The sequence below is a fragment of the Scyliorhinus torazame genome, chromosome 18 (genome assembly GCF_047496885.1).
Source record: "Scyliorhinus torazame isolate Kashiwa2021f chromosome 18, sScyTor2.1, whole genome shotgun sequence".
Lineage (NCBI taxonomy): Eukaryota > Metazoa > Chordata > Chondrichthyes > Carcharhiniformes > Scyliorhinidae > Scyliorhinus > Scyliorhinus torazame.
Window position 1 is genome coordinate 2,678,224 of NC_092724.1, and position 25,348 is coordinate 2,703,571.

Genomic DNA, 25,348 nt, shown 5'->3' on the forward strand with positions numbered 1-25,348 from the left:
GTAATGTGAAAGATTGGCAATGACATTAAATTATTACATAATACTTCTTAGGGCCACTACTACCAGAACTATGGGGCAAATATGGAACTTCTGTTCGACTTCCAAAATAAAAATGGATAGATTACCATTGGAGAGATGTCAAGAAGATTGCAATATTTAGATTGCTTTTAAATTGCTTTTGTCTTCAAGCCAATGAGGGCCTTTGGTAGTTCCCCTTTTGGAGTTAGCAGCATCCACCTCCGCCCTAGTGGGAACACCTCCATTTGAAACTGTTTTAATGCAAACTGGCAGACAGAATTTCTGACCTAAGCCACTTCTACCACTTTGCTGTGGAAATCTTAGGTTTATACAGCTTAAAAGCTGTAATTTTATATTATTTAACAATTGACATAAAGTGTGATAATTACTTCTTCAATGCTGTAAGAATGGTGAGTTTTTTTCCCTTATATTTTTTTTAATGAAGTAAAATCCGCAAAATAATAACTTTCAAAACCAAGGTGTGTTTTGTCAAAGTGACCTGCTCAGTAAGTTACAACTGGCCCAGAGGGGTGAGATACAGCTGTGTGTAAGATACAACTGGCCCAGAGAGGGGTGAGCCTGTGGAATTCATTTCTACACAAAGTAGTTCAGGCTAAAATATTGCATGTTTTCAAGAAGCAGTTAGATATAGCACTTAGGGCGAAGGGGATCAAAGGATATGAGGGAAAGCGGGATTAGGCTTTTGAATTGGGTGATCAGCCATGATCCTAATGAAGGGCCGAATGGCCTCCTGCTGCTCCTATTTTCTATGTTCCTGCTTCAAATTAGCATAATGGACAGATAGATAACTTTCATTCAGATTATATTTAGTTGCACAAAAATGCATCACCTTATCCTGGTGGAGCACAAACCCTCCACATTTGTGTCTGAAACAAAGGTGTCAAAATAGCTATTGCTCAGCGATAGCAATCATGCTTCTGAGCCAGAAAGTTCTGCATTTTCTCCCCATTCCAGAGAAGCAAATTACTTAAACTGACAGTGCAGTACTGAGGGAGGCACTGCATGGTCACAGGTGTTGAGTTTTGAATGAGATGTTACCCTGCCTTCCCTCTCCGTAGAAGATCCCATGGCAATATTAGAAGAACAGGCGAGTTAACTGGACTATCCTGGCCAATATTAATCCATAACACCAAAATAAATGATTAGGTTATTACCTCACTGCTGTTTGTAGGATCTAGCAGTGCATAAATTAGCTGTCACACATCCTATATTACAACAGTGACTACACTTCAAAGACTATTTAATTGGCTGTCAAGTGTTTAGGGACATCCTGCATCAAGAGGTTGTGAAAATTGCTATATAAATTAGAATAAGTGATATTTGGTCTCCATATTTGGTTGACTGAAACCCATTCATAGAAATGTAGAATGTCACAGCATTCGGTATTTTCACTGAAGTTTTTTCTCCATGTAAACTAACCCCAACTCTCCTTTCCAAAAGTACCTCATTAAGTATAAAGGACTTTGGAATATCCTGTCATGAAAGGTGTAATACAAATACAAATCTTCTTTCCTTTAAAATTATTTTTTCTCATTTCCCCCTTAATTTCTTTTGGGATGATCTTAAATTTCTGCTCCATTGTTACTGTCTCATTGACCAATTTATTGCTGTTCATTTTATCATAACTTCATAATCATGAAGATTTCCATCATGTCACCATTCAATGTCTACTGAATGATATTATACAGTGCATTACCCTACTCTGCTGAAAAAAGCTGTAACTTCTTAACTACAGGCACAGTGTCTCAAAACCAGAAAGCTCGGCACCGCGTGCGTGCGGGTTTCGCATCTTGTCCATGTTCTGGGCAGTTCAGGTCGGGTCAATGGTCACTTGGAACATGAGAAAAGACAGACGCAGAAAGTTGATGACTGGTCAATGTGCTAATGCAGCACATAGCCCAACAGACGATAAATTATTTTACTCATCTAGAAATAATAAAAATTCATGCAAAGCAGCTTGAAAAAGTGGCCGTTTTTTGGACATTGCTGATTTTTGGATAGCCGGATTTGAGACACTGTACATGTATCTATGATAACTGCAACTCCTCATTCTTGGTAACATCCTTGTGTATCGACACAAAAACATTACTGGCACTTTTATATCCTTCCTATAATGGATGCCTCCAACTCTAGTACCATGGACCCTCTCCTTCCCTACTCCACTTTAAGTCTAACTATTCATAATAATCTTTATTTGTGTCACAAGTAGGCTTACATTAACACTGCAATGAAGTTACTGTGAAATCCCCTCGTCGCCACATTCTGGCGCCTGTTCGGGTACACAGAGGGAGAATTCATAATGTCCAAATTACCTAACAGCATGTCTTTCAGGACTTGTAGGAGGAAACCGGAGCACCCGGAGGAAACCCACACAGAACGTGCAGACTCGGCACAGACAGTGACCCAATCCTTTTCCAACTTCTAAACTGTACTAGTATTCTTCTATATGGAGTTGGAACTGCCGATCCTATGTCAGCCTGTAGCCTTTCTTAATGTTTGCCACAATTCACATTACCTACAACCTGAAGTCATTAGTAAATTGTCATTGTTCTCTCAGTTCCTAAATCCAGATCATTCAATTATTTCAAAATTATGTCCAAACCAACAGGGTCTCTTGTGGAACACTAAGCACCACATTAACATTTTGAAAAAAAAAGTTATTTTGCTTTCTGCCATCTGATCATCACTCTAGCAATGCAGCTGAAAGAACATCAAGTCGTAGAATCAAAGAATTTACAGTGCAAAAGAAGACAATTCGGCCCATCGAGTCTGCACCGGCTCTTGGAAAGAGCACCCTACCCAAGGTCAACACCGCCACCCTATCCCCATAACCCAGCAACCCCACCCAACACTAAGGGCAATTTTGGACACTAAGGGCAATTTATCACGACCAATCCACCTAACCTACACATCTTTGGACTTTGGGAGGAAACCGGAGCACCCGGAGTAAACCCACGCACACACGGGGAGAATGTGCAGACTCCGCACAGACAGTGACCCAAGCTGGGAATCAAACCTGGGACTCTGGCGCTGTGAAGCAATTGTGCTAACCACTATGCTACCGTGCTTATTATTTCATGAATCTCTGACCTGCTACTGTACCAATTTCCTGGACACACAAGCTTCCATCTCCATGTCACCAGTCCAAGTGACATCCATGGAGTGAAAGTAGATCAGCAATCACTTATTCCAAATCAGGCAAGGGCAATTATTACAGCCCACAGCACCAGATAATAGAATCATAATTCCTCCTATAATGAACCAAACCTTCAGCAATGCAATGCTGCAACATGATTGCAACTACGATAAAGAACCAAATGTTTCAGCATACCACTCATCTGAGCACCTTGCAATCGAAACGTACAATCAATTCACAAAGTATGAACAGTACTTGGAATTAAATATTTGACAATTCAAATTAGCAACCGAACATGGCATTGACTGTAGATCACTGGAACAAAGACTTATGTTTCAGTCGGTCACTTCCAAAGTAAACTTTTTTCTTGCCCACGATTCACAGTATAGGGTAATGCACTGTATAATATAATTCATAACACAATCAAATTCCTCCGTTAGTACCAGCATATAAATTACCGAGCAAGATGCCTTGCAACATCTTTTCAACCATAGTTTTTATTTTTAGGAAACACTTTCCTCTAGACTCCCCTATCTCGAGAACCACAATACCCAAGAGATTAGTAGAGGGTTCTCCCCAATGAATGTCACAGCTAAACGGGTAACACAGAATGTGCAACATGTAGGCCGTCAATCTGCATATGATCAGTCTAGCGCAGTGCATTGGAAATTACTCCTACTGCACCAACATGCTGCTTCCCACATCAAACAGAATTCATATTCAGAAAGGAGCATTTAAACAACTACTGTGGTGTTCTGGTGAAAGGACATCGTACTGTAATGCAAACTGTTTCTCTCTCCACAGATGCTGCCTGATATGGGAGCATTTCCAGCACTTTTTTTTTATATACAGCCTATTGGCCCAACTAGTCTGTGCTCATATGCTATTTATGACATTTTAGCAATTTATTTAAAAACATTACATTACATAGAATTCACAGTGCAGAAGGAGGCCATTCAGCCCATCGAGTCTGCACCGGCTCTTGGAAAGAGCACCCTACCCAAGTCCATACCTCCACCCTATCCCCATAACCCAGTAACCCCACCCAGCACTAAGGGCAATTTATCATGGCCAATCCACCTAACCCGCACATCTTTGGACTGTGGGAGGAAACCGGAGCACCCGGAGGAAACCCACGCACACACAGGGAGAACGTGCAAACTCCGCACAGACAGTGACCCAGCGGGGAATCGAACTTGGGACTCTGGAGCAGTGAAGCAATTGTGCTAACCACCATGCTACCGTGCTGCCCTCAATTACAATTAACTATGAAATCTGGAATAAGGAGATGCTAGATGGTGGGGAGTTTGGAATTCCCATAAAGCTTTGGAGCAAGATATGATTTTGGATTAGGATGTATTGGTGAGGTCTTAAAAATCCAAGGTGCTAAATCACACAGTGTGCAATAAATGATAACACAGCATTGCTAGCAGCATGGCCAAATTAATCCTGGACAATGTGAAATCTCAAGGGACAATTTTATTCGATTTATGCTCGGGAGGTAGGTGACACCGAACTTCTCTACCTTTTTCTCCTCCTTCTTCACGCTCTTTCAAATCTAACTTGTTGACCAAGTCCAACTGTCCAAACTAGGACAATTTGCTACTTTAAAGACGCTGTATAAATGCTAATTATTGTTGTCTACTGCCTGTTCTTATTTGTCTTTAACAGTGGCAGCCCTTCCCCTTGACCTGCTGCAGCTTTTGTGGTGCTGCTCTCACAGTGACATTAAGTCGGGAATTCCTGGCCGGCTATCCAGTAACGATGATGGATATTTGATATGTCTCTGATAGGATGGTGTGCGACCTGGGAGGTCATGATGCTCTCACAATATCATCACTCATCCTCCTCGGTGGTCCTCCCTTTTCCAAAAAGGATATAAGATGGGTGAAAATGGGGTTGCTGATTCTTTATCGCCTGACTTGTACAATCGTCGGGAATTATTTTCATTTTAACTTTTTACACCTTCTATTGTTGTTCAGAGAACGATGAATGAAATCTGATGTGAAATTTACCTGATCCTTTGTAGGCCAAGTGCCTGCTGCACAATGACGAAATTGAGCCGTGAAGTTTGTTGTGGGGTTTAGGGCACAAATACTTTTTTTTTAAATTTAGTGTACCCAATTATTTTTTCCATTTAAGGGGCAATTTAGCGTGGTCAATCCGCCTATCCTGCACATCTTTTGGGTTGTGGGGGCGAGACCCAGGCAGACATGGGAAGAACGTGCAAACTCCCCACGGACAGTGACCCAGGGCCGGGATTCGAACCCAGGTCCTCAGCACCGTAGGCAGCAATGCTAACCACCGTGCCACCGTGCTGCCCTTGGGCACAAATACTTAACGCGTTCATATGACATTTGTTATGGGTCCGGGTTTACAGAACCCCAAAGTGTTTCATGGAGTTCAACCGACCCACAACTTTTAATAGATTGTGGTGTGCGAAGCACACGACGTACTCTCCAGGTGTGATACAGCAGAAATGGACAAGTGGTTTTTAAAACAAATCAATGTTTATTCTATGAACTCAAGTTAACCTTTTAAAAACAAACATTGAATATCTTAACACCCATTACTTCAAAGATAACCCCAAAAGACTACAACACTAAATAATCCTTCAAACTGTTCCTTTAAACATCCAAAAGACTTCAAACCTTCAAATATAGGAGCACATTAGGTTACATTCAATATATTTAGTCTTTGGATTGCAGAAATCAACAGATCAGCTCTGTGTTTCTTCCTGCAGCTCACAGCAAAACACAGACACTGCTAGCCAAGTTCTCAAACTGAAACTCAAAAAGCAGAAGTGAGCTCAGCTCCCCCCACCCTCTGACATCACTTCAGTAATATGATCAGCTCCATTTCTGAAAGGTACATTGCTTAAATATCCATTTCTTAAAGATACTCTCACATGACACCTCCCCCACCCCCCCAAGAAAAAAAAATAAACCATCAACTTCAAGATGGTTTCATTTTTTACCTTTGCACCATCACTTAAGAAATGCACACAGTAAAAACACTTTACCGGTTCAAAAAAAACAACACACGCAAACAGGTATAATAATATAGTCCATTTTATTTTTCCCGTTCTTCTTCCTCCAACCGAAATCCTTCCGTTCATCACATTCGTGACAAAGCATCGGCTATCATGCTTTCCTGTCCTGCCACATGTACTATTTTTAAATGAAATGGCTGTAACAATAAACTCCAGCGAAACAGCCGTGCATTGTTATTCCGGAATCGCTCCAAAAACGTCAACGGATTATGATCAGTATATATAACGGTGTCAGACGGATTGCTGGTCACATGTGAAAATGTTGCAAAGCCAGCACCAAACTCAAAGTCTCCTTTTCAATTGTTGAATACTTCTTCTGGTGAGAATTCAATTTCTTTGAAAAATAACCAACGGGCCGCTCTAGCCCTTCGTCGTCGTCTTGTAGAAGCACCGCACCTACACCCACATCACTCGCACCAACAGCCACTTTGAAGGGTTTGGTATAATTTGGGATGACTAACACAGGAGCAGTGGTTAACACGGCCTTCAGGCCGTCAAATGCCCGTTGACACTCCGCTGTCCACTAGAATTTGTTATGCTTCTTGAGCAAGTCCGTCAGTGGAGCGACCACACTGCTAAAATTTGGTACAAATTTCCGGTAAAATCCACTCATACCAAGAAATTGCATTATTTCCCGTCGTGTCGAGGGTATTGGAAACTCCCCAATAACTTTTGTTTTCACATCCCGTGGGACCATTCGACCCCGTCCGATTGTATGGCCAAAGAAAGTGATTGGGCTTTTCCAAATTCACTTTTGGCTAGGTTTATCACCAAACCCGCCTCCTGAAGTCGATCGAATAACTCCATAAGATGTTTTAAATGTTCTTTCCATGTCTGGCTCAGAACTACCAGATCGTCGATATATACCGCACAATTGGGTAATCCTGAAACGACTTTGTTAGTTAACCGTTGAAATGTGGCTGGGGCATTTTTCATGCCAAATGGCATAACTTTGAATTGGTATATACCATCTGGACTCACAAAAGCTGAAATCTCCTTCGCCCTTTCGGATAAAGGTACCTGCCAGCAACCTTTAAGTAAATCCAATTTGGAAATAAAAGCGGATTGTCCCACTTTCTCAATGCAATCCTCCAAATGTGGGACAGGATAAGAGTCCGTTCTTGTAACTGCATTCACCTTTCTATAGTCCACACTCAACCGTTGGGTACTGTCTGGTTCAGGTACCATCACTATGGGTGAGCTCCATTGGCCGCAACCCACTTCAATTATGCCATTTTTAAGCATACTCTCAATCTCTTTGTTAACCTATGCCAATTTTAAAGGATTAAGTCTATATGGATGTTGTTTGATAGGAACAGCATTTCCCACATCTACATCATGTATAGCCATTTTAGTACTTCCCAATTTATCTCTACAAACTTGCCCATGTGATATCAATAACTCTTTCAGGTCAGTTTGTTTTTCCTCTGGAAGGTAACTTAACAATTCATCCCAATTTTTAAGAGCATCTTCATTTTCCAATTTAATTTGAGGTATGTCAAATTCACAGTCATCTGGATTTGGTTTGTCACTTTGAGTATAATCATTAAAACCTCCTTTTTCTCTCCTTCCTTTCAAAGTACCTTTTAAGCATATTCACATGACACACTCGGTGAGTCTTCCTTTTATCTGATGTTTTTACCACATAATTCACCTCACTTAATTACCTTTCAATCTGATACGGTCCACAAAACCTAGTTTTTATAGGCTCCCCTACCACTGGTAACAACACTAAAACTTTATCCCCACTGGCAAAACTGCGAACTTTGGATTTCTTGTCCGCTACCCGTTTCATCACATTTTGTGCAACTTTCAAATGTTGTCTAGCCAATTCACCTGCTCTATTTAATTGTTCCCTAAAATTTGACACGTAATCCAATAGTATAATTTCCGATTTCTCACCCACCAATTTTTCTTTAATTAATTTAAGTGGTCCTCTTACCTCATGACCAAAACTTAGTTGAAAGGGACTACATTTGGTTGACTCATTAGGTGCATCCCTAATTGCAAACAGTACGAATGGAATTCCTTTATCCAAATCCTCTGGATAATCTTGACAATAAGCCCTCAACATTGTCTTTACTGTCTGATGCCACCTTGCTAACGCTCTCTGCGATTCTGGATGGTACGCAGTTGATTTAAATTGTTTTATTCCTAAGCTATCCATAACTTCTTTGAATAACTTTGAGGTAAAATTTGATCCTTGATCCGATTGAATTTCTGTGGGTAGTCCGTATCTAGTAAAGAATTTAAGTAACTCCTCCACAATCGTTTTAGCTGTAATATTACGTACTGGAATGGCCTCTGGAAACCTAGTAGACACATCCATTATAATCAAAAGATATTGATTCCCACTTTTTGTTTTAGGAAGCGGTCCTATACAATCAATTAGAACTTTTGTAAAAGGTTCCTCAAATGTTGGAATGGGTATTAAAGGCGCTGGTTTTATCACTGCTTGAGGTTTCCCTATCACTTGACATGTGTGACATGATTGACAAAATTTAACTACATCTTTATGTAGTCTAGGCCAATATAAATGTTTCTGGATTTTAGCTTGAGTTTTCCTTATCCACAAATGATCTCCCACTGGTACCTCATGTGCCACTCGCAACACCTCCTTTCTATACCCGACCGGCATACTACTTGATGAACTTCTCATCTGGCTGCATATGTACAGGTCTCCATTTTCTCATCAGACATCACTTTTATGGTGATAACACTCTGGTATACTCTCAGATTCCTCTTCCGTATATGCTTTCTGATATGTCCGTTTTATTTCTACATTTTTCAGTTGAAACTCCGCCAATTTTCCTGAACTAAAAATATCCACCTCATCCTCCACCTGTTCTTGTTCTTTTTCAACTATTTGATCAAAAATCGTTTCTGAAAATTGCATTTCCCCTTCATCTTCACTCTTTGATTTCTCCTCGTCTTAACCTGTGACTTTGCGACCTTGTTACTACACAATCCGGAAAAATCCCAGGATATTCGTCCTTCAACACTTCAGTTGTCTGATTTTCCACTGGCTTATCAACCACAGTAGGCATCACTCCCACCTGCGATCCAGCTATATCATTACCCAAGATAAACTGTATTCCTGGACAAGATAGTTTCTCTATTACTCCTTCTACCACTTCACCACTCTTCACTGGACTTTCCAACCTTACCTTATATAATGGAACGCTACTCCTCTCACCCTGAATTCCACATATTCCCACCTTTTCTGGCAACATACTTCCCAAACTACATAATTCCTCATCTTTTACCATTAAAGATTGATTAGCTCCTGTATCTCTTAAAATTGTGACTTCTTTACCTGCTCCTCCTGATACACATGAGTTGGATTGGATTGGATTGGATTTGTTTATTGTCACGTGTACCGAGGTACAGTGAAAAGTATTTTTCTGCGAGCAGCTCAATAGATCATTAAGTACATGGGAAGAAAAGAAAATACATAATAGGGCAACACAACATATACAATGTAACTACAAAAGCACTGGCATCGGATGAAGCATACAGGGTGTAGTGTTAATGAAATCAGTCCATAAGAGGGTCATTTAGGAGTCTGGTGACAGTGGGGAAGAAGCTGTTTTTGAGTCTGTTCGTGCGTGTTCTCAGACTTCTGTATCTCCTGCCCGATGGAAGAAGTTGGAAGAGTGAGTAAGCCGGGTGGGAGGGATCTTTGATTATACTGCCCGCTTTCCCCAGGCAGCGGGAGGTGTAGATGGAGTCAATGGATGGGAGGCAGGTTTGTGTGATGGACTGGGCGGTGTTCACGACTCTCTGAAGTTTCTTGCGGTCCTGGGCCGAGCTGTTGCCATACCAGGCTGTGATGCAGACTGATAGGATGCTTTCTATGGTGCATCTGTAAATGTTGGTAAGAGTCAATGTAGACATGCCGAATTTCCTTAGTTTCCTGAGGAAGTATAGGCGCTGTTGTGCTTTCTTGCTGGTAGCGTCGACTTGGGTGGACCAGGACAGTTTTTGGAGATGTGCACCCCTAGGAATTTGAAACTGCTAACCATCTCCACCTCGGCCCGTTGATGCTGACAGGGGTGTGTACAGTACTTTGCTTCCTGAAGTCAATGACCAGCTCTTTAGTTTTGCTGGCATTGAGGGAGAGATTGTTGTCGCTACACCACTCCACTAGGTTCTCTATCTCCCTCCTGTATTCGGACTCATCGTTATTCGAGATCCGGAAAACTTTACCCACACAAGTAAATTCTTTAAAGACATCTGGCACCTTATCAATTACTTCTTGAACAGGCTGTACAATCGTTTGCACCTCCTTCGCTTCCCTTGGGCTTTCCTTTATCACTCTAACAAATCCCAGTGTCTTATCCTGTTTTACCACATCTGCCTTCCCAGTGCTTGATTTATGAACTAATTCATAATCATCTGCCATTCCTGCTGCTAATCTCGCAGTTTTAACCCTCTGCTCTTCCATATGAGTTCTCACTACATCAAAATTGAATTTTTAAACTCCTCCAAAAGTATAATTTCTCTGAGAGCTTCATACATTTGGTCTATCCACCTATCAAAATTACTCTGTTTGAGCCTTTCAAACTCCATGTATGTTTGACCAAATTATTTCCTTAAATTTCTAAACGTTTGTCTGTAAGCTTCAGGCACTAGCTCATGGATGGATGGATGGATTTGTTTATTGTCACGTGTACCGAGGTACAGTGAAAAGTATTTTTCTGCGAGCAGCTCAACAGATCATTAAGTACACGAGAAGAAAAGGGAATAAAAGAAAATATATAATCGGGCAACACAACATATATATATATGCACCTAAGATGGATTTTTTCACCTCCTCATACGTTCCAGATACCTCCTCTGGTAGTGCTGCAAACACTTCACTAGCTCTACCTACCAGCTTTGTTTGAATCAGTAATACTCATGTTCTGTGGCCATTTCATTTGTTTAGCTACCTTCTCAATGAAATGAAAAAGGCTTCTACCTCCTTCTCATCAAACCTTGGCGATGCTTGGACATATTTAAATAGATCCCCACCACGTCTTCGACTATGACGCTCTGTCTCACTATCCTCATCAATCTCATCCAACTGTATGTTTCCCTTTGCGCCTGCCAATTTTAACTGATTTTCATGTTTCATAGCCATTTTATGAAGTTCAAACTCTCTCTCTTTTTCCCTTTCCTCTCTATCTCTTTCTTTGTTTCTTTCTTTAGCACAGGGCTAAATCGTTGGCTTTGAAAGCCAAGGCAGGCCAGCAGCACGGTTCGATTCCCGTAACAGCCTCCCCGAACAGGCGCCGGAATGTGGCAACTAGGGGCTTTTCACAGTAACTTCATTTGAAGCCTACTTGTGACAATAAGCGATTTTCATTTCATTTCATTTCATTTCTTCTCTCTCCATTTCTTTTTCCTCTCTATCTCTTTCTTCTCTCTCCTTTTCTTTTTCTCTCATTGCATATTCAAGCTGCTTTAATTCTTTTTCATGTTCAAATTGCTTAATCTGCAACTGGAGCTTTGCCATTTCTAATGAGTCAGAATGTATCTCAGGCAAATTTAAATGCTCAGCTGCCGCGGTATGTACCTCATCTTCTCGCATTTTGCCAGGCAATGTTAACTGCAATGCTTTTGCCAAATCTAACAGTCTGCTTTTAGTCTCTGTCCGTAAGGTATTGCGTGTTACTGTATCCACCTCCAAAAACTCCTGAGCCTCTGAAAGAGCCATTTTCCACAACACACTCCCCACTTAAACTAAAATACCACACCGGAAAAGCAACTACAATATGCTCACCCCTCACTATCTTTAAGTTCATTAAGCCAATCCAGTCGATAGACTTTTATCCCCCTCGAGCACCCAATTGTTATGGGTCCGGGTTTACAGAACCCCAAAGTGTTTCATGGAGTTCAACCGACCCACAACATTTAATAGATTGTGGTGTGGGTGCACACGGCATACCCTCCAGGTGTGATACAGTAGAAATGGACAAGTGGTTTTTTTAAAACAAAACAATGTTTATTCTATGAACTCAAGTTAGCCTTTTAAAAATAAACATTGAATATCTTAACACCCATTACTTCAAAGATAACCCCAAAAGGCTATAACACTAAATAATCCTTCAAACTGTTCCTTTAAACATCCAAAAGACTTCAAACCTTCAAAAACAGGAGCACATTAGGTTACATTCAATATATTTATAGTCTTTGGATTGCAGAAATCAACAGACCAGCTATGTGTTTCTTCCAGAAAAACACACAGACACTCCTAGCTGCGTTCTCAAACTGAAACTCAAAAAGCAGAAGTGAGCTCAGCTCCCCCCACCCTCTGACATCACTTCAGTAATATGGTCAGCTCCATTTCTTAAAGGTACATTGCTTAAACATCCATTTCTTAAAGTATTCTCACATGACACATTCATAGAGTCATTAAATAGTACAGCACAGAAGCAGGCCATTCTGCCGATTGAATTTCACCAGCTATTTCAAAAAACAGTCCAATTGGTCCAGTTTCCCACTATTTCCCCCTGCTTCCGCATTTTGGTTCTTTTAAGTATTTACCCAATTACCCTATATAGCTAATGTTCAAACTGTATCCACCACTTATAGTTTTCATAGAATTTACAGTGCAGAAGGAGACCATTCAGCCCATCGGGTCTGCACCGGCCCTTGGAAAGAGCATCCTACCCAAAACCACACCCCCACTCCCGTAACCCCACCCAACCCTTTTGGACACGAAGGGCAATTTAGCATGGCCAATCCACCTAACCTGTACATCTTTGGACTGTGGGAAGAAACCGGAGCACCCGGAGGAAACCCACGCAGACAAGGGAAGAAAGTGCAAACTCCGCACAGACAGTGACCCAAGCCGGGAATCGAACCTGGGACCCTGGCGCTGTGAAGCAACTGTGCTAACCACTGTGTCCCCCCAGGGGCTCTATCAGGTAGTACATTCCAAATCTTACCACTGAGTTGCATTAACAGATGTCCGCAATGCTACCGTGGGCAGCACGGTAGCATTGTGGATAGCAGAATTGCTTCACAGCTCCAGGATTCCCAGGTTCGATTCCGGCTTGGGTCACTGCCTGTGCGGAGTCTGCACATCCTCCCCGTGTGTGTGTGGGTTTCCTCCGGGTGCTCCGGTTTCCTCCCACAGTTCAAAGATGTGCAGGTTAGATGGATTGGCCATGATAAATTGCCCTTAGTGTCCAAAAATTGCCCTTAAGTGTTGGGTGGGGTTATGGGGATAGGGTGGAGGTGTTGGCCTTGGGTAGGGTGCTCTTTCCAAGAGCCGGTGCAGACTCGATGGGCCGAATGGCCTCCTTCTGCACTGTGAAAATTCTATGATGTCTTCATGCTGCCTCTGGTTCTTTTGCCAATTATCTTAAATCTGTTCTGTATGGTTATAAAACCTTCAGGCACTGGAAACAGTGGGCAGCATTCTCCAGCCCCCCAGTCACCTGTTTCTTGGCGCCGCGCTGTTCGCTAGTGGTGGGATTCTACCTTCCCACCACTTGTCAATGGGATTTCCCATTGAAACTACCCCATGCCGCCGGGAAACCCATGGACAACGGGCGGAGAGTTCCAGTCAGTACCTCTGTACTTACTTCATTTAAACCGCTCATGGTTGTAAAGGTCAAGCCTCAACCCTGAACTCTTCTCCAATCCCTCACCTGCTTTCACGTTCTTCCAAAAGGCTGGTGTCTCGAATTGGACATAATACATCAGACGAGGTTGAATTAATGTTTTCTATGGATTTAGCACAATTTCCTAGCTTTCCTACACAATGGCACAGTTTATAAAGCCCAGGATCAGGTAGTTTTTACCAGCTGCTTTGTGAAATCTGTTCTGCCACCTTCAAAGATTTGTGCACAAACAAATCAGGACCCTCGTCCCTTGCATCCACGTTCCTCTGTCCATTCTTCTGAACCAGCCTATTTTAAATGGACTAGCAGCTCTGCTAAAGTTTTAACCAATCATTGCCCATAGTAGTTTTGGAGCTTTAGTACTTTTCTTTCAGGTTTAAATGTAGACTCACCGTTTCTCAATAGCATGAAGGAAATCCTCAAACTGGCGGAAGGGTGTGCCTTCTCCCCATATACCCAAGCGGCACATGTAAGCCATGTTCTTTGGTTCCGAGGCACCTTCATATTTAAAATAAAAAGTATTTTAAGCAACTTTAGTGGAAACATTTTGCAATAAATAATAAGCATTCCAGACACGTGATGTGAAAGATTGACATTTTCTCAAATTTAGTTTCTCATTTGTCTCTGTAATGCATGCCAACATTAAAAAAAAAATCTTTGATGTGATGTGGTCGTCGCTGGCTGATGGTGCCCATCACTATTTGCCCTTGAACCGAGTGTCTCGCTCGGCTATTTCAGATGCCAGTTAAGTGTCAACCACATTACTGTGGGTCTGGAGTCACGTGTAGGGCAGACCAGGCAAGAACAGCAGATTTTCCTCGTTAAAGGCCAAATTGTGAATCAGAGGGGTTTTTACAACAATCGATGAGTTTTATAGTTACTATTACTGAGGCGAGCTTTCGATTCCAGATTCATTTTTTAATGAATTGGATTTAAGTTCCGCCTGCTGCCGTGGTGAGATTTGAACCCAGAGCGTTAGCCAAAGTTTCTGGATGAAATGAAATGTGAAAAGCCCCTAGTCGCCACATTCCGGCGCCTTTTCGGGGATTATTAGTCCAGTGACATTATTACTATGCAACAATCTCCCTGTAACATACAAATATATAAAGCAACAAACGCTTAAAGACATAAGCTGAAGGAGTGGTAAAGAATATGATGGATAATCAAAATTCAAATATTTTCAGGAAGTGTAATTCTGGCAATAGTGATCAAAACAGTGAATGTGTAAAAGTATGTTGTGATGCTGATAATTTTGTGATAATTTTATCATGACGTAATATCAACTTTAATTGAACTAGGGGAAAAAAATCTGATATATTTTATTCATTACAAAATCACTCAGATCATTTCCCGTTGGCGTCAATTTTGTTAAAGCTCCTTGGTTGCCACACTCGGTCAAATACTGCCTCAATATCAAGAGCAACACTCTCACACCACCTCTGCAGTCTTGACAAAACAGGTAAATTCCTATGAGGCCTGGAGCCTAGGGACCCTGGCAAAAATACACACTGAGTATTGGTGAGAAGCTTATTACTTATTAGTGTTAGGAAAAAAGTTACTTTAAATTAATTTGAAAAAATGTAATTCCCTATTATCTGAGAGTGAATCGAAGAGACTGATTGTATTGGTTATAATTTGTAGGGTGAAGTAATTGACAGAGGGGTAAGTCAAACATTTAAATATGATGTATTTTATTTAAACTTGATTATTTGCTTTCCAAAAAAATATATTTGAATATTAAATCAATCTGCCTCAATCCGTCAGACACTGTACATTGTATTTACTCCGCACCATGTGGTGTCAGCTTGTAGCCTGGTGAAAACACACAGCTGCAGCATCTTTAGGTTGCCCAAATCAAAAATATTTTTCTTCTGGCTGATCAGGAGGGACAATTCTCCACTTTTCACTCGTTTGGGGGAAAATTTGTTAGAAGCTTGGTTTTGAAAGTATTCGACAAACATTTACATGTCGCCAAGGTAAAATCGGAGTATTATCAATTCTGCTGTTAAGAATTCCCGTTTAAAAAAAGTGTCAATTTAATTATTCGGCATGCGAGCAGAAAAATAAAATAACCCCGACACGGTGCAGACAAGCCAGCGTGTACTGGTGCTAATCCCAGTCCAGATAAATCAGGAGGCTTTGTGGCAGGAAACACATCTGCCTCTTAATCCAACTGCTAATTCCTAAAACGATGCTTAATATGAAGGTGAGCAACCAGCATTCTGGCCACCCCATGTAATAGGAAAAGCCGAAAGAGGAAGCAAATAACAGAAACATAAAACCCACGGATAATAGAAATGTCAGAATATGTGGAGATAAATTAATTTAATAATATTTATATTCACTAAAAAAAATTACATTCAAGAGGGAGAAATCAATTTGCATAACATCACTGTGGGACAATGCAGACTTCATCAATACCCTGGGGGCAGACAGCGTATGGGCACTCAATGTTATTTAAAAAATAAATAAATTTAGAGTATCCAATTTATTTTTTCCAATTAAGGGGCAATTTAGCGTGGCCAATCCACCTACCCTGCACATCTTTTGGGTTGTGGGGGCGAAACCCACGCAAACACGGGGAGAATGTGCAACTCCACACGGACACTGACCCAGAGCCGGGATTGAACCTGGGATCTCGGCGCCGTGAGGCAACCGTGCTAACCACTTGCGCCACTGTGCTGCCCTAGTACTCCAAATAATTAATGACCCAGTTAACACAAGCTTATTGTTCGGTAAGCCTAAAATTAAAATACCAACGCACAGACAAAATAATTATTTCAGGAAAGTGGAGCAGTCTTACTGAAAATGATACTGAAGAGTCTTGATGTACTAATAACAAAACACGCTTACATAATACATTACCTTTCAGTGTCCAACACACACAATTTTATTTTTGAGGAATAGATCCATACCTGTGGCACTTGCATAAACGACTCGTGCAAATGGTAGTCTATTTTGCAGCTCTAGTACAGCCAGGCCTGTTTTGGTGGATTTGGTACTGCCATTCACGCAAACATTTTTTGCTTTGTGACATTCATCAAATACAATCTAAGAGGCAAAATTAGTCAAGGAAAATCCAAAAGATCCAAAGAATTATTGTTTTCATGATCAGAAAGACAGAAGGAAAAAAAGGGTTTGCATTTATTTAGCACCTTTTCATATCTTAGAAAATGCTCAAAGCAGTTTCAGTGAGATAATCTGCAGTGATTACTGTTACATACATAAGCAGCAAGGCATCCATTCTGCACAAAGAGATCCCACAAGCACAATGAGATGAATTTATCTTTTAGGTATAACATTAACAAAAGCTTGTGTTTGCCTCAACCTTGATTAAATCGTTAACAGGTGATGGAACTGTTGGCTTTGCACCGATTTACCTCAAATGCAATCAGTGGAATTCTCCGTTGCAGGATCATCCGGTCTGCTGGCAGCGTACCCACGGTTTCCCGATGGCTTGGGGTGACCATGATCGGAAACCTCATTAGTCAGCTGTGGGAATGGAGAATCCCGCTGCCGGCGGGGGCGCGCAACGCTGGAAACCGGGACTGGCAGACCGGAGAATCCCACCCAATGTTCTTGTCTCTCTCGAATTGCATTTGTAAGTTCAGTGTTGTCCCCCCTCAGAAACCAATCTCAAGCTTCCCTTCACAACGTCTAGCTGTGAGGGAGCTTTGAGTAAAGCAAGTCTTTCCCACAAGTAATCATAACTGATCAGTTTTGTCTCCTGCAGCCAGTTTATTCTAGCCTGATTCTTCTGTCATATATGTGGACATGGTAAATAATCCTTTCCAAGTTGTCTACCTTAACGTTCATCAGCTCCAGAAACATGATTGATCATCTGGTCATCATCAGTCCTAATGTTCTTGAATTATATACAATCTACTGGAGCATTCCAGAAGAGAAATAACAACAATGCACATTTATTTTATAAATAGTACATGCAACATATTTCAATTTGATTGCTGATTATATATTTTTTTTAAATTTAGAGTACCCAAATATTATTTTTTTCCCAATTAAGGGGCAATTTAGCATGGCCAATCCACCTAACCTGCACATCTTTGGGTTGTGGGGGTGAAACCCACGCAGACATAGGGAGAAAGTACAAACTCCACACGGACAGTGACCCAGGGCCGGGTTTAGAACCCGGGCCCTCAGTGCCGCAGTCCCAGTGCTAACCACTGCGCCACATGCCGCCCTCTGATTATCATTTTTGAAAGAAAGCCTAAGATTATTTTGTGAACTTTATTAATCTTGTAACACTAAATCACATTGAACGTTTGCTTATTTAACATGTCAATAATGTGCTGTTTTAATGTAATTTAATTATTAAACACTCAGAACTTTAACTATTAAAGGATACAACACCATCAAACTGCTCTCCGCACCAGTCCAGGATCTGTTTTAGCCTTGTTCTGTGTTGACCACCAGCCTGGCTTTCACCAATCAGTGCAGAGTAGGTTGCAAACAAAACACCTTCAGAAGTAGCTGTATCACCATACTTTATCTGTTACCAATTTAAAAAATCACATTGTAGTGCATTAAAGAAAAAATTGCATTTGTATAGATCCTTTCACACTTCCAGCGTTTTACAGTCAATTAAGTACTTGTGAGGCGTTGTTTAATATCAGGAACGCAGCCACCAATTTTCATGCAGCAAGTTTCCATAAACAGTAACGTTATAAAGATCATATAATTTACTTTGTGATCAAGAGGTAAATATTGGTCAGGACACTGTGGATAGTTGATCATAGAATTTACAGTGCAGAAGGAGGCCATTTGGCCATCAAGTCTGCACTGGCTCTTGGAAAGTGCACCCCACTCAAGCCCACACCTCCACCCTATCCCCATAACCCAGTAACCCCACCCAACACTAGGGGCAATTTTGAACACTAAGGGCAATTTAGCGTGGCCAATCCACCGAACCTGCACATCTTTGGACTGTGGGAGGAAACCGGAGCACCCGGAGGAAACCCACGCAGACACGGGGAAAACGTGCAGACTCCGCACAGACAGTGACCAAAATCGGGAATCGAACTTGGAACCCTGGAGCTGTGAAGCAATTGTGCTATCCACAATGCTACCGTGCTGCCCACTGCTCTTTTTCAAAACAGGGCTCTTTTTCCCTGCTCTTTTCAAAACAGGGCTACGGAATCTTTTATATGTACCCAAGAGTCACCTTGGCTTAATGCCTCATCTAAAGACATCACTTCCAGCAGTGCAGCACTCTCTCAGCACTGCACTTGAGTGCCAGCCTACACTTTTGTGGTTAAGTCCATGGAGTGGGACTTGAACCTGGGACCTTCTGACTCATAAACAATGATGCTACCAAGTGAAACACAGCTGACACACGCTACCAATGAAAAAAGCACACTGTAATGAGTATGAACAATGCCATATAACAACATACTTTATAATAATAAGTACCTTCAGTTGAATTAGGTACATGTGGACGAGAAGATAAATCAGAAATCGGATTGTGCTAGCTGATCTTTCACACCAGTTGGTGGACAGGCCAAACACTGCAGGGTAACCTTTTGCCCTTTCAGCCTGGGAGAATTTAAATCTAATCTACCTGAAAGTTGACAGGATTGGTTCAGGTGCCTGTTTTACACGCCATCCAGTTTTACTTCCCAATGATGTCAAGGGAAATTAAAATCAGGTGGTGTGCAAACAAGGTCCCATGTGAGTTCACTTAAAATTAGACCCACTGCAGGCTACAGGTGAGCTAAGAAGAGAACAATAATTTAAAAAAAATTTTTTAAATTGTCTCCACAAAGAAAAAGAGCCTATTTCTAATTTTACCCAACTTCTTCAAATATTCTGCACTGATAATTCAAATCAGACCTGGAACTTTAATGCATTTATTACTTTTGATTCTACATAAATACCCTAGGCTAGATTTCTATTCATACCTTGTTGAGAGCATGCACTGGAATATTTGCAGCGTCAATATCTCGAAGATCACGTTCAGCATCATATTTCAGGTCATTGGAGACACTAAACCTATAACATGATAATATTGAATCCGATTAACACACCGTTTGACATGACATTTCAACAGTACATTTTAATTAGTTTCAATTTTTTTGTAACCTACATTTGTCATCCAGCATTTTATTATTTATTTCCCATACACACACAGATATTACAAACACTATTTGCAGGCACTGGATGCACAGGACACGAGACTGTCATTCAGATTATTCCATCATTCAGTTAAGATTTCTAAGCGTATTCTGTGTCACGAGCTACAGGGTGTAAAATACGTTTGTGATTACAGAATTCTTTCAATGAAATGATAAGGTAAAGAATGGGGCAATCAATGAATTACATGTCATAAAACAGATTAATTTGTTCCAAAATGAACCCTTTTCTGACAGGAGATGTATCAGTTTCTTTTTATTCATTCATGGGATGGGAGCGTCGCTGGCTGGGTCAGTGTTTATTGCCCTTCCCTGAGGGCACTTAAGAGTCAACCTCATTGCTGTGGATCTGGAGTCACATGTAGGCCAGACCAGGTGAGAATGACAGATTTCCTTCTCTCAAGGAGACTAGTGAACCAGGTGGGTTTTTATGGCAATCGACAATGGTCACCATTGGTCAATGGCTTCTTAATTCCAGATTTTTATTAAATTCAAATTTCATCAGGCGGCACGGTGGCCCAGTGGTTAGCACTGCTGCCTAAGCCTCTGAGGACCCGGGTTCAATCCCGGCCCCGGGTCACTGTCCGTGTGGAGTTTGCACATTCTCCCCGTGTCTGCGTGGGTCTCTTTGCACAACCCAAAGGTGTGCAGGCTAGGTGAATTGGCCACACTAAATTGACCCTTAATTGGAAAAAAAATAATTGGGTACTCTAAATTTATTTTAAAACAGAATTCAAATTTCACCATCTGCTATGGAAAGGTTGGAACCCGGGACCCCAGAGCATGATGCTGGGTTTCTGGATTACTAGTCCAGCTATAATATCACTACGCCACTGCCTCCCCTAATACACGGTGTATAGATTGTTCATATTTTAGATATTTAAGAAATAAAGAAATGATGAATAATAATTTTTAATTTTAAGGTTTAATTTTTAGAGTTTAACCAAAATAACTTTATAATGGGGAAAATTTTAGGTACTAGCTCCTAGTATTCAGTCAAAGTTTTATTCTCAAATATATAAAAGGCCACTTGTGTACACATGCTGTAATTACTCTATACTTACCACAATGACTTCTTTCTGCCCTTTATGTAATTTTCATAAATAATACCAGCTACAGTTCTTCCCTTTCCAACACCAGCCCCATCACCAATGAGAAACCCTGCACGATGGTTATTTTCCAACAGGATTTCATGTTGCTATAAAGATATTAAAGAAACATGATTTTGTTGCATCCCACAATAGTAACCCAATGGTAGTATTTAAATAAACCTTTGCAATGGCTCAATGGATAAATGCACTACCAAATATGGTAGAGTCATACAAATGACTGGGTCCCAGATTTTCCTTAGTGTGTATGACTTAACTGATCTTAGTCAGAATAGCAATCGGGGTACTGCAATCAGAAGGAAACTACGTCAGTATTTTCACCCCGATTGCTATCCGATGACCTTTACTAGAAATCATGCATGGGTGGATGTTGTGAGTGACAGGATCAGGCTTGGCTATGATAGCTCTGTGGTTGAATTGCCAGGCAAAACTCACAGTCAAGGTGCACACATGAGGATTGCCTACTTGGCCCAGGTACCAGTGGGACGCTGGCACTTGTTGAACCAGATCCCAACATGAGTTAGTGCCTTCGGAGGAAAATGAAAAAACAATAAAGTAACTCTTCACCACAACCCACTGCATAATTGTTGCATTTTAAAGATTAAACCATCAATATAATTGTAAAATTAAAATTAATTAAAATAATTATGCACTTCAATACTGTATTCCTGCAATTTCTTCTGCTTAAGTGAAAGCTAATGACATTGGTGGGGCTACCAGTTTGGTGGATTTACCATGCCAAATAGCGAGATGGATAAATTAGCACAAAGCTGTGCTCACAATATCATTGAAGTACCCAAAGTTAGTGCCTGAATTTATTGAAGTTAAATTAACTCTACTGCAATTAATTTTTGTATCTTTTTTGTTGTCCGTTCCACTACAATGTCATTGGGCTTGCAGTTTAAAAAAAAAATAGACTGAAAAAAACACTTGCCACCTGGGTGAAATATTGTTGTTGCAGATCAGCTATCCGTCGCAGAAACCTACACAAATTTCATTCTTAACTTTATTCTTTCATGGAATGTGAAGCTCGCTGGCAGAGCCAGCATTCATTACCCCTCTGTAATTGCCCTTGAACGGAGTGGCTTGCAGGGCCATTTCAGAGGGGAGTCAAGTCATTTCTGTGGGTCTGGAGTCACATGTAGGCCAGACCAGGTAAGGACGGCAGATTTCCTTCCCAAAAGGATATTAGTGAACCAGAACAATTGATGATAGTCTCAAGGTCACCATTACTGAGACTAGCTTTCAATTCCAGATTTATAATTCCACCAGCTGCAGTGGAACTTGGATTTATGTCACCAGAACTCTGGGTCACTATCCCAGTGAAATTACCACTATGTCGCCGACAACCCCTAATTTCCATTCAATTCAAAATGCACTCCAGTTTTATGCCTCTGCAGCAAGCTGAAATTTGCGTTCAAATATCTTCCTGCATTGGTGAGCTAAGCTGGTTAGTGCAGGAAGTGAGCCTCAGTGCAGCCTCAGCGTGGCGTTCCTCACCAAGGCCCAAAATGAAGCAGAGTCCCGTTTAATAGCAAGGCCGCTATCGGCGCTGCAAGTGCTGGGAAACACCCTGCTAAACCCACCCAAAATGGGATTCTGTTTCATTTCTGTTAAATCGCGCCCAGCAAAACACTGTACAAAAATGTCTCCAAATCTATTTTAGAACAAAGAACATTACACTGCAGGAACAGGCCCTTCGGCCCACCAAGCCTGCACCGATCCAGATTCCTTATTTAGACCTACTACTTATTGCCCAAACATTCTGTATCACTCCATTCCCCGCCCGTTCGTGTGTCTATCAATATACATCTTAAATGTTGCTTACGTGCCTGACTCCACCACCTCCACTGGCACCGTATTCCAGGTACCCACCACCCTCTGCGTGAAAAACTTTCCCCGCACATCATCCCTAAACTTTCCCCCTCTCACCTTGAACCTGTGCCCTCTTGTTTTACCCTGGGAAAAAGCTTCTGACTATTCACCCTGTCTATACCTCTCGTAATTTTGTAGACCTCAATCAGGTCTCCCCTCAGCCTCTGTCTTTCCACGAAAACAATCCGAGTTTATTCAACCTTTCCTCATAGCTAACACCCTTCAGTCCAGGCAGCATCCTGGTAAGCCTTCTTTGCATTCTCTCCAAAGCATCCACGTCCTTCTGGTAGTGTGGTGACCAGAACTGCATGCAATATTCCAAATGTGGCCTAACTAAAGTTTTGTACAACTTACATGACCTGCCAACTATTGTACTCAATGCCCCGGCCTATGAAGGCAAGCTTGCCGTATGTCTTCTTGACCACCTTATCCACCGGCATTGCCACTTTCATGGAACTATGGACCTGAACGCCCAGATCCCTCTGTATGTCAATGCTCCAAAGGGTTCTGAATTTGATCTTCCAAAATGCATCACCTGGCATTTGTCAGGATTAAACTCCATCTGCCATTTCTCTGCCCAACTCTCGAATCTATCTATATTCTGCTGTATTCTCTGACAGTCCTCTTCACTATCTGCAACTCCACCTATCTTAGTGTCATCTGCAAACTTGCTAATCAATAATTAATTCTAAATATATGCCCTCTATTTACCAACTAGAATGAATCTATTCGAACCAGACATTGTACTAATGCTGTTAAATTCATAATTTAAATAGTCTGTTTCAAATAGGGTCTCTGAATAGAAGTTCATTATTTAAGGGACTGGCTTGTGCACTGTCAGTGCCTGTTCAGGTTCTGTATCCGCAAGCATATGCAGAACGCTTGGGCAACAAATTCCATTTTAAATGAGGCCACAAAAAGTTTTTTTTTTTTTGCTGGCTGTTTTGCAAGCCTTTTGCATGAAACATTTAACAGGGTGTAGAATATAATTAAATAAATTAATTAGGCAGCTGGTAGCAGAAATAATTAACAGGAAAGCTGCTAGGTTGCTGGAAAAAACCCAACTCGTTCACTAATATTCTTCAGGATAACGAACCAGCCACGCTTCTATATGACTTTGGTCAAACACCATGGTCAGTATTCTCCGCCGCCTGCAATGGAGTTTCCGATGTGGCGGAGGATCTAGCACCGGGCAAAAAAATGATGCTCTGTCTCCCGCTGGCAGCGGCATTGAAGTTCCTACCAGTGCCAGCAGGAAGATGCATTCTATTAGTGGGCTGGGCACCATTTAGCCCAAGCCTGCGTGAATCTCCAGCCTTCTGGGCCCGGATTCACATGGGCAAGAATTGGTGCAGGTATTTGCCAGTGTGGCCCTGATGCAGTGGGGCAGGGGTTAACGTTTTAAGGGAGTTGCCCCCAAAGTCTATTGGAGGGCCACCCTCCCCAACAATGCAAATCCTGCCCACACCAACCGCACCGGAGACCCCCCCCCTATAAGAGAGACCCCCCACCAGAAAACCCTCCGTTATACAGACCTCCAGGCTTCTAGGCCAAGGTCTCTACAATGGGAAGGGTCTCTGTATTTGGAGGGTCTCTGGTAGTGGGAGTCTCTCTTATGGAGGGGTGGGGGGTTGGGTCACCCTTGGGGGTGTCCAAGGGGGTGGGGTGACCCAGGCAATCCTGTGCTGGTGATGGTGGGGGGGGTCCCAGCCACCTGATCCCGCTATTCCGCCGCCCGCTCAAAATGGTGGCCCGATAGTGGGATTCAGGAAGGATTCCCTCGCAATCCTCACCATGCAGAAATTTGCATGGCAAGGGATAGGGAATTGCTTCTGGATTTGCATTCCCAGCACAAACACAATTTAGCGGTGGGAGAACATGCTCTCCCAAATGGAGAATCCTGCCCTCTTTGCCTGATTCATAATTTAGTACTTTAAAACTGTAGTTGCAACAAAACAAGAGGCACAGTACCTTCTTAGGACAACTAGGAATGGTAGCAAATGTGGCCGTACCAGGGTCACCTTTATACTGAGATCGAATGTATAAACAATGATGTTTGAATCATATTTTGAGATTTTAATATTTTATTATCAATCTGTAACCACAGAGCAGCCACAGTGTTCTTACAGCTAATCCAAGGAAAAGCAGCAAATAAACATACCTGACATGCATAAATTATTGCTTCTAGTTGTAGTGCAGACAAAGAACCTTGTGAAATTGTCAATTCAGGAAGGCAAAGGGTGTATCTGATGTTTGGAGGTGGCACACTTGACAAAGTACTCGTTTCAACCACTTTGTCTGGATGGTTTTTTCCAATTTTAGCTACATATGAAAATATATTATCATAGTTATTTCCACTTTTAAAACCGCAG

The 25,348-nt window shown here is 41.6% G+C and overlaps 1 protein-coding gene across 2 annotated transcripts in view; it reads right to left on the minus strand.

The window, feature by feature from the left end:
• sbno2b (strawberry notch homolog 2b) overlaps positions 1-25,348 on the minus strand; it is a 313,687-nt gene that overhangs the window by 74,901 nt on the left and 213,438 nt on the right. For both annotated transcript variants that reach the window (XM_072482059.1, XM_072482060.1), the window contains 6 exons: positions 25,138-25,298; positions 21,057-21,190; positions 19,762-19,852; positions 18,210-18,353; positions 16,759-16,894; positions 14,236-14,341 (listed from right to left, as the gene is read on the minus strand). In XM_072482059.1, coding sequence (XP_072338160.1) covers positions 14,236-14,341; positions 16,759-16,894; positions 18,210-18,353; positions 19,762-19,852; positions 21,057-21,190; positions 25,138-25,298 — 772 coding nt within the window. The remainder of the gene's footprint in view (positions 1-14,235; positions 14,342-16,758; positions 16,895-18,209; positions 18,354-19,761; positions 19,853-21,056; positions 21,191-25,137; positions 25,299-25,348) is intronic.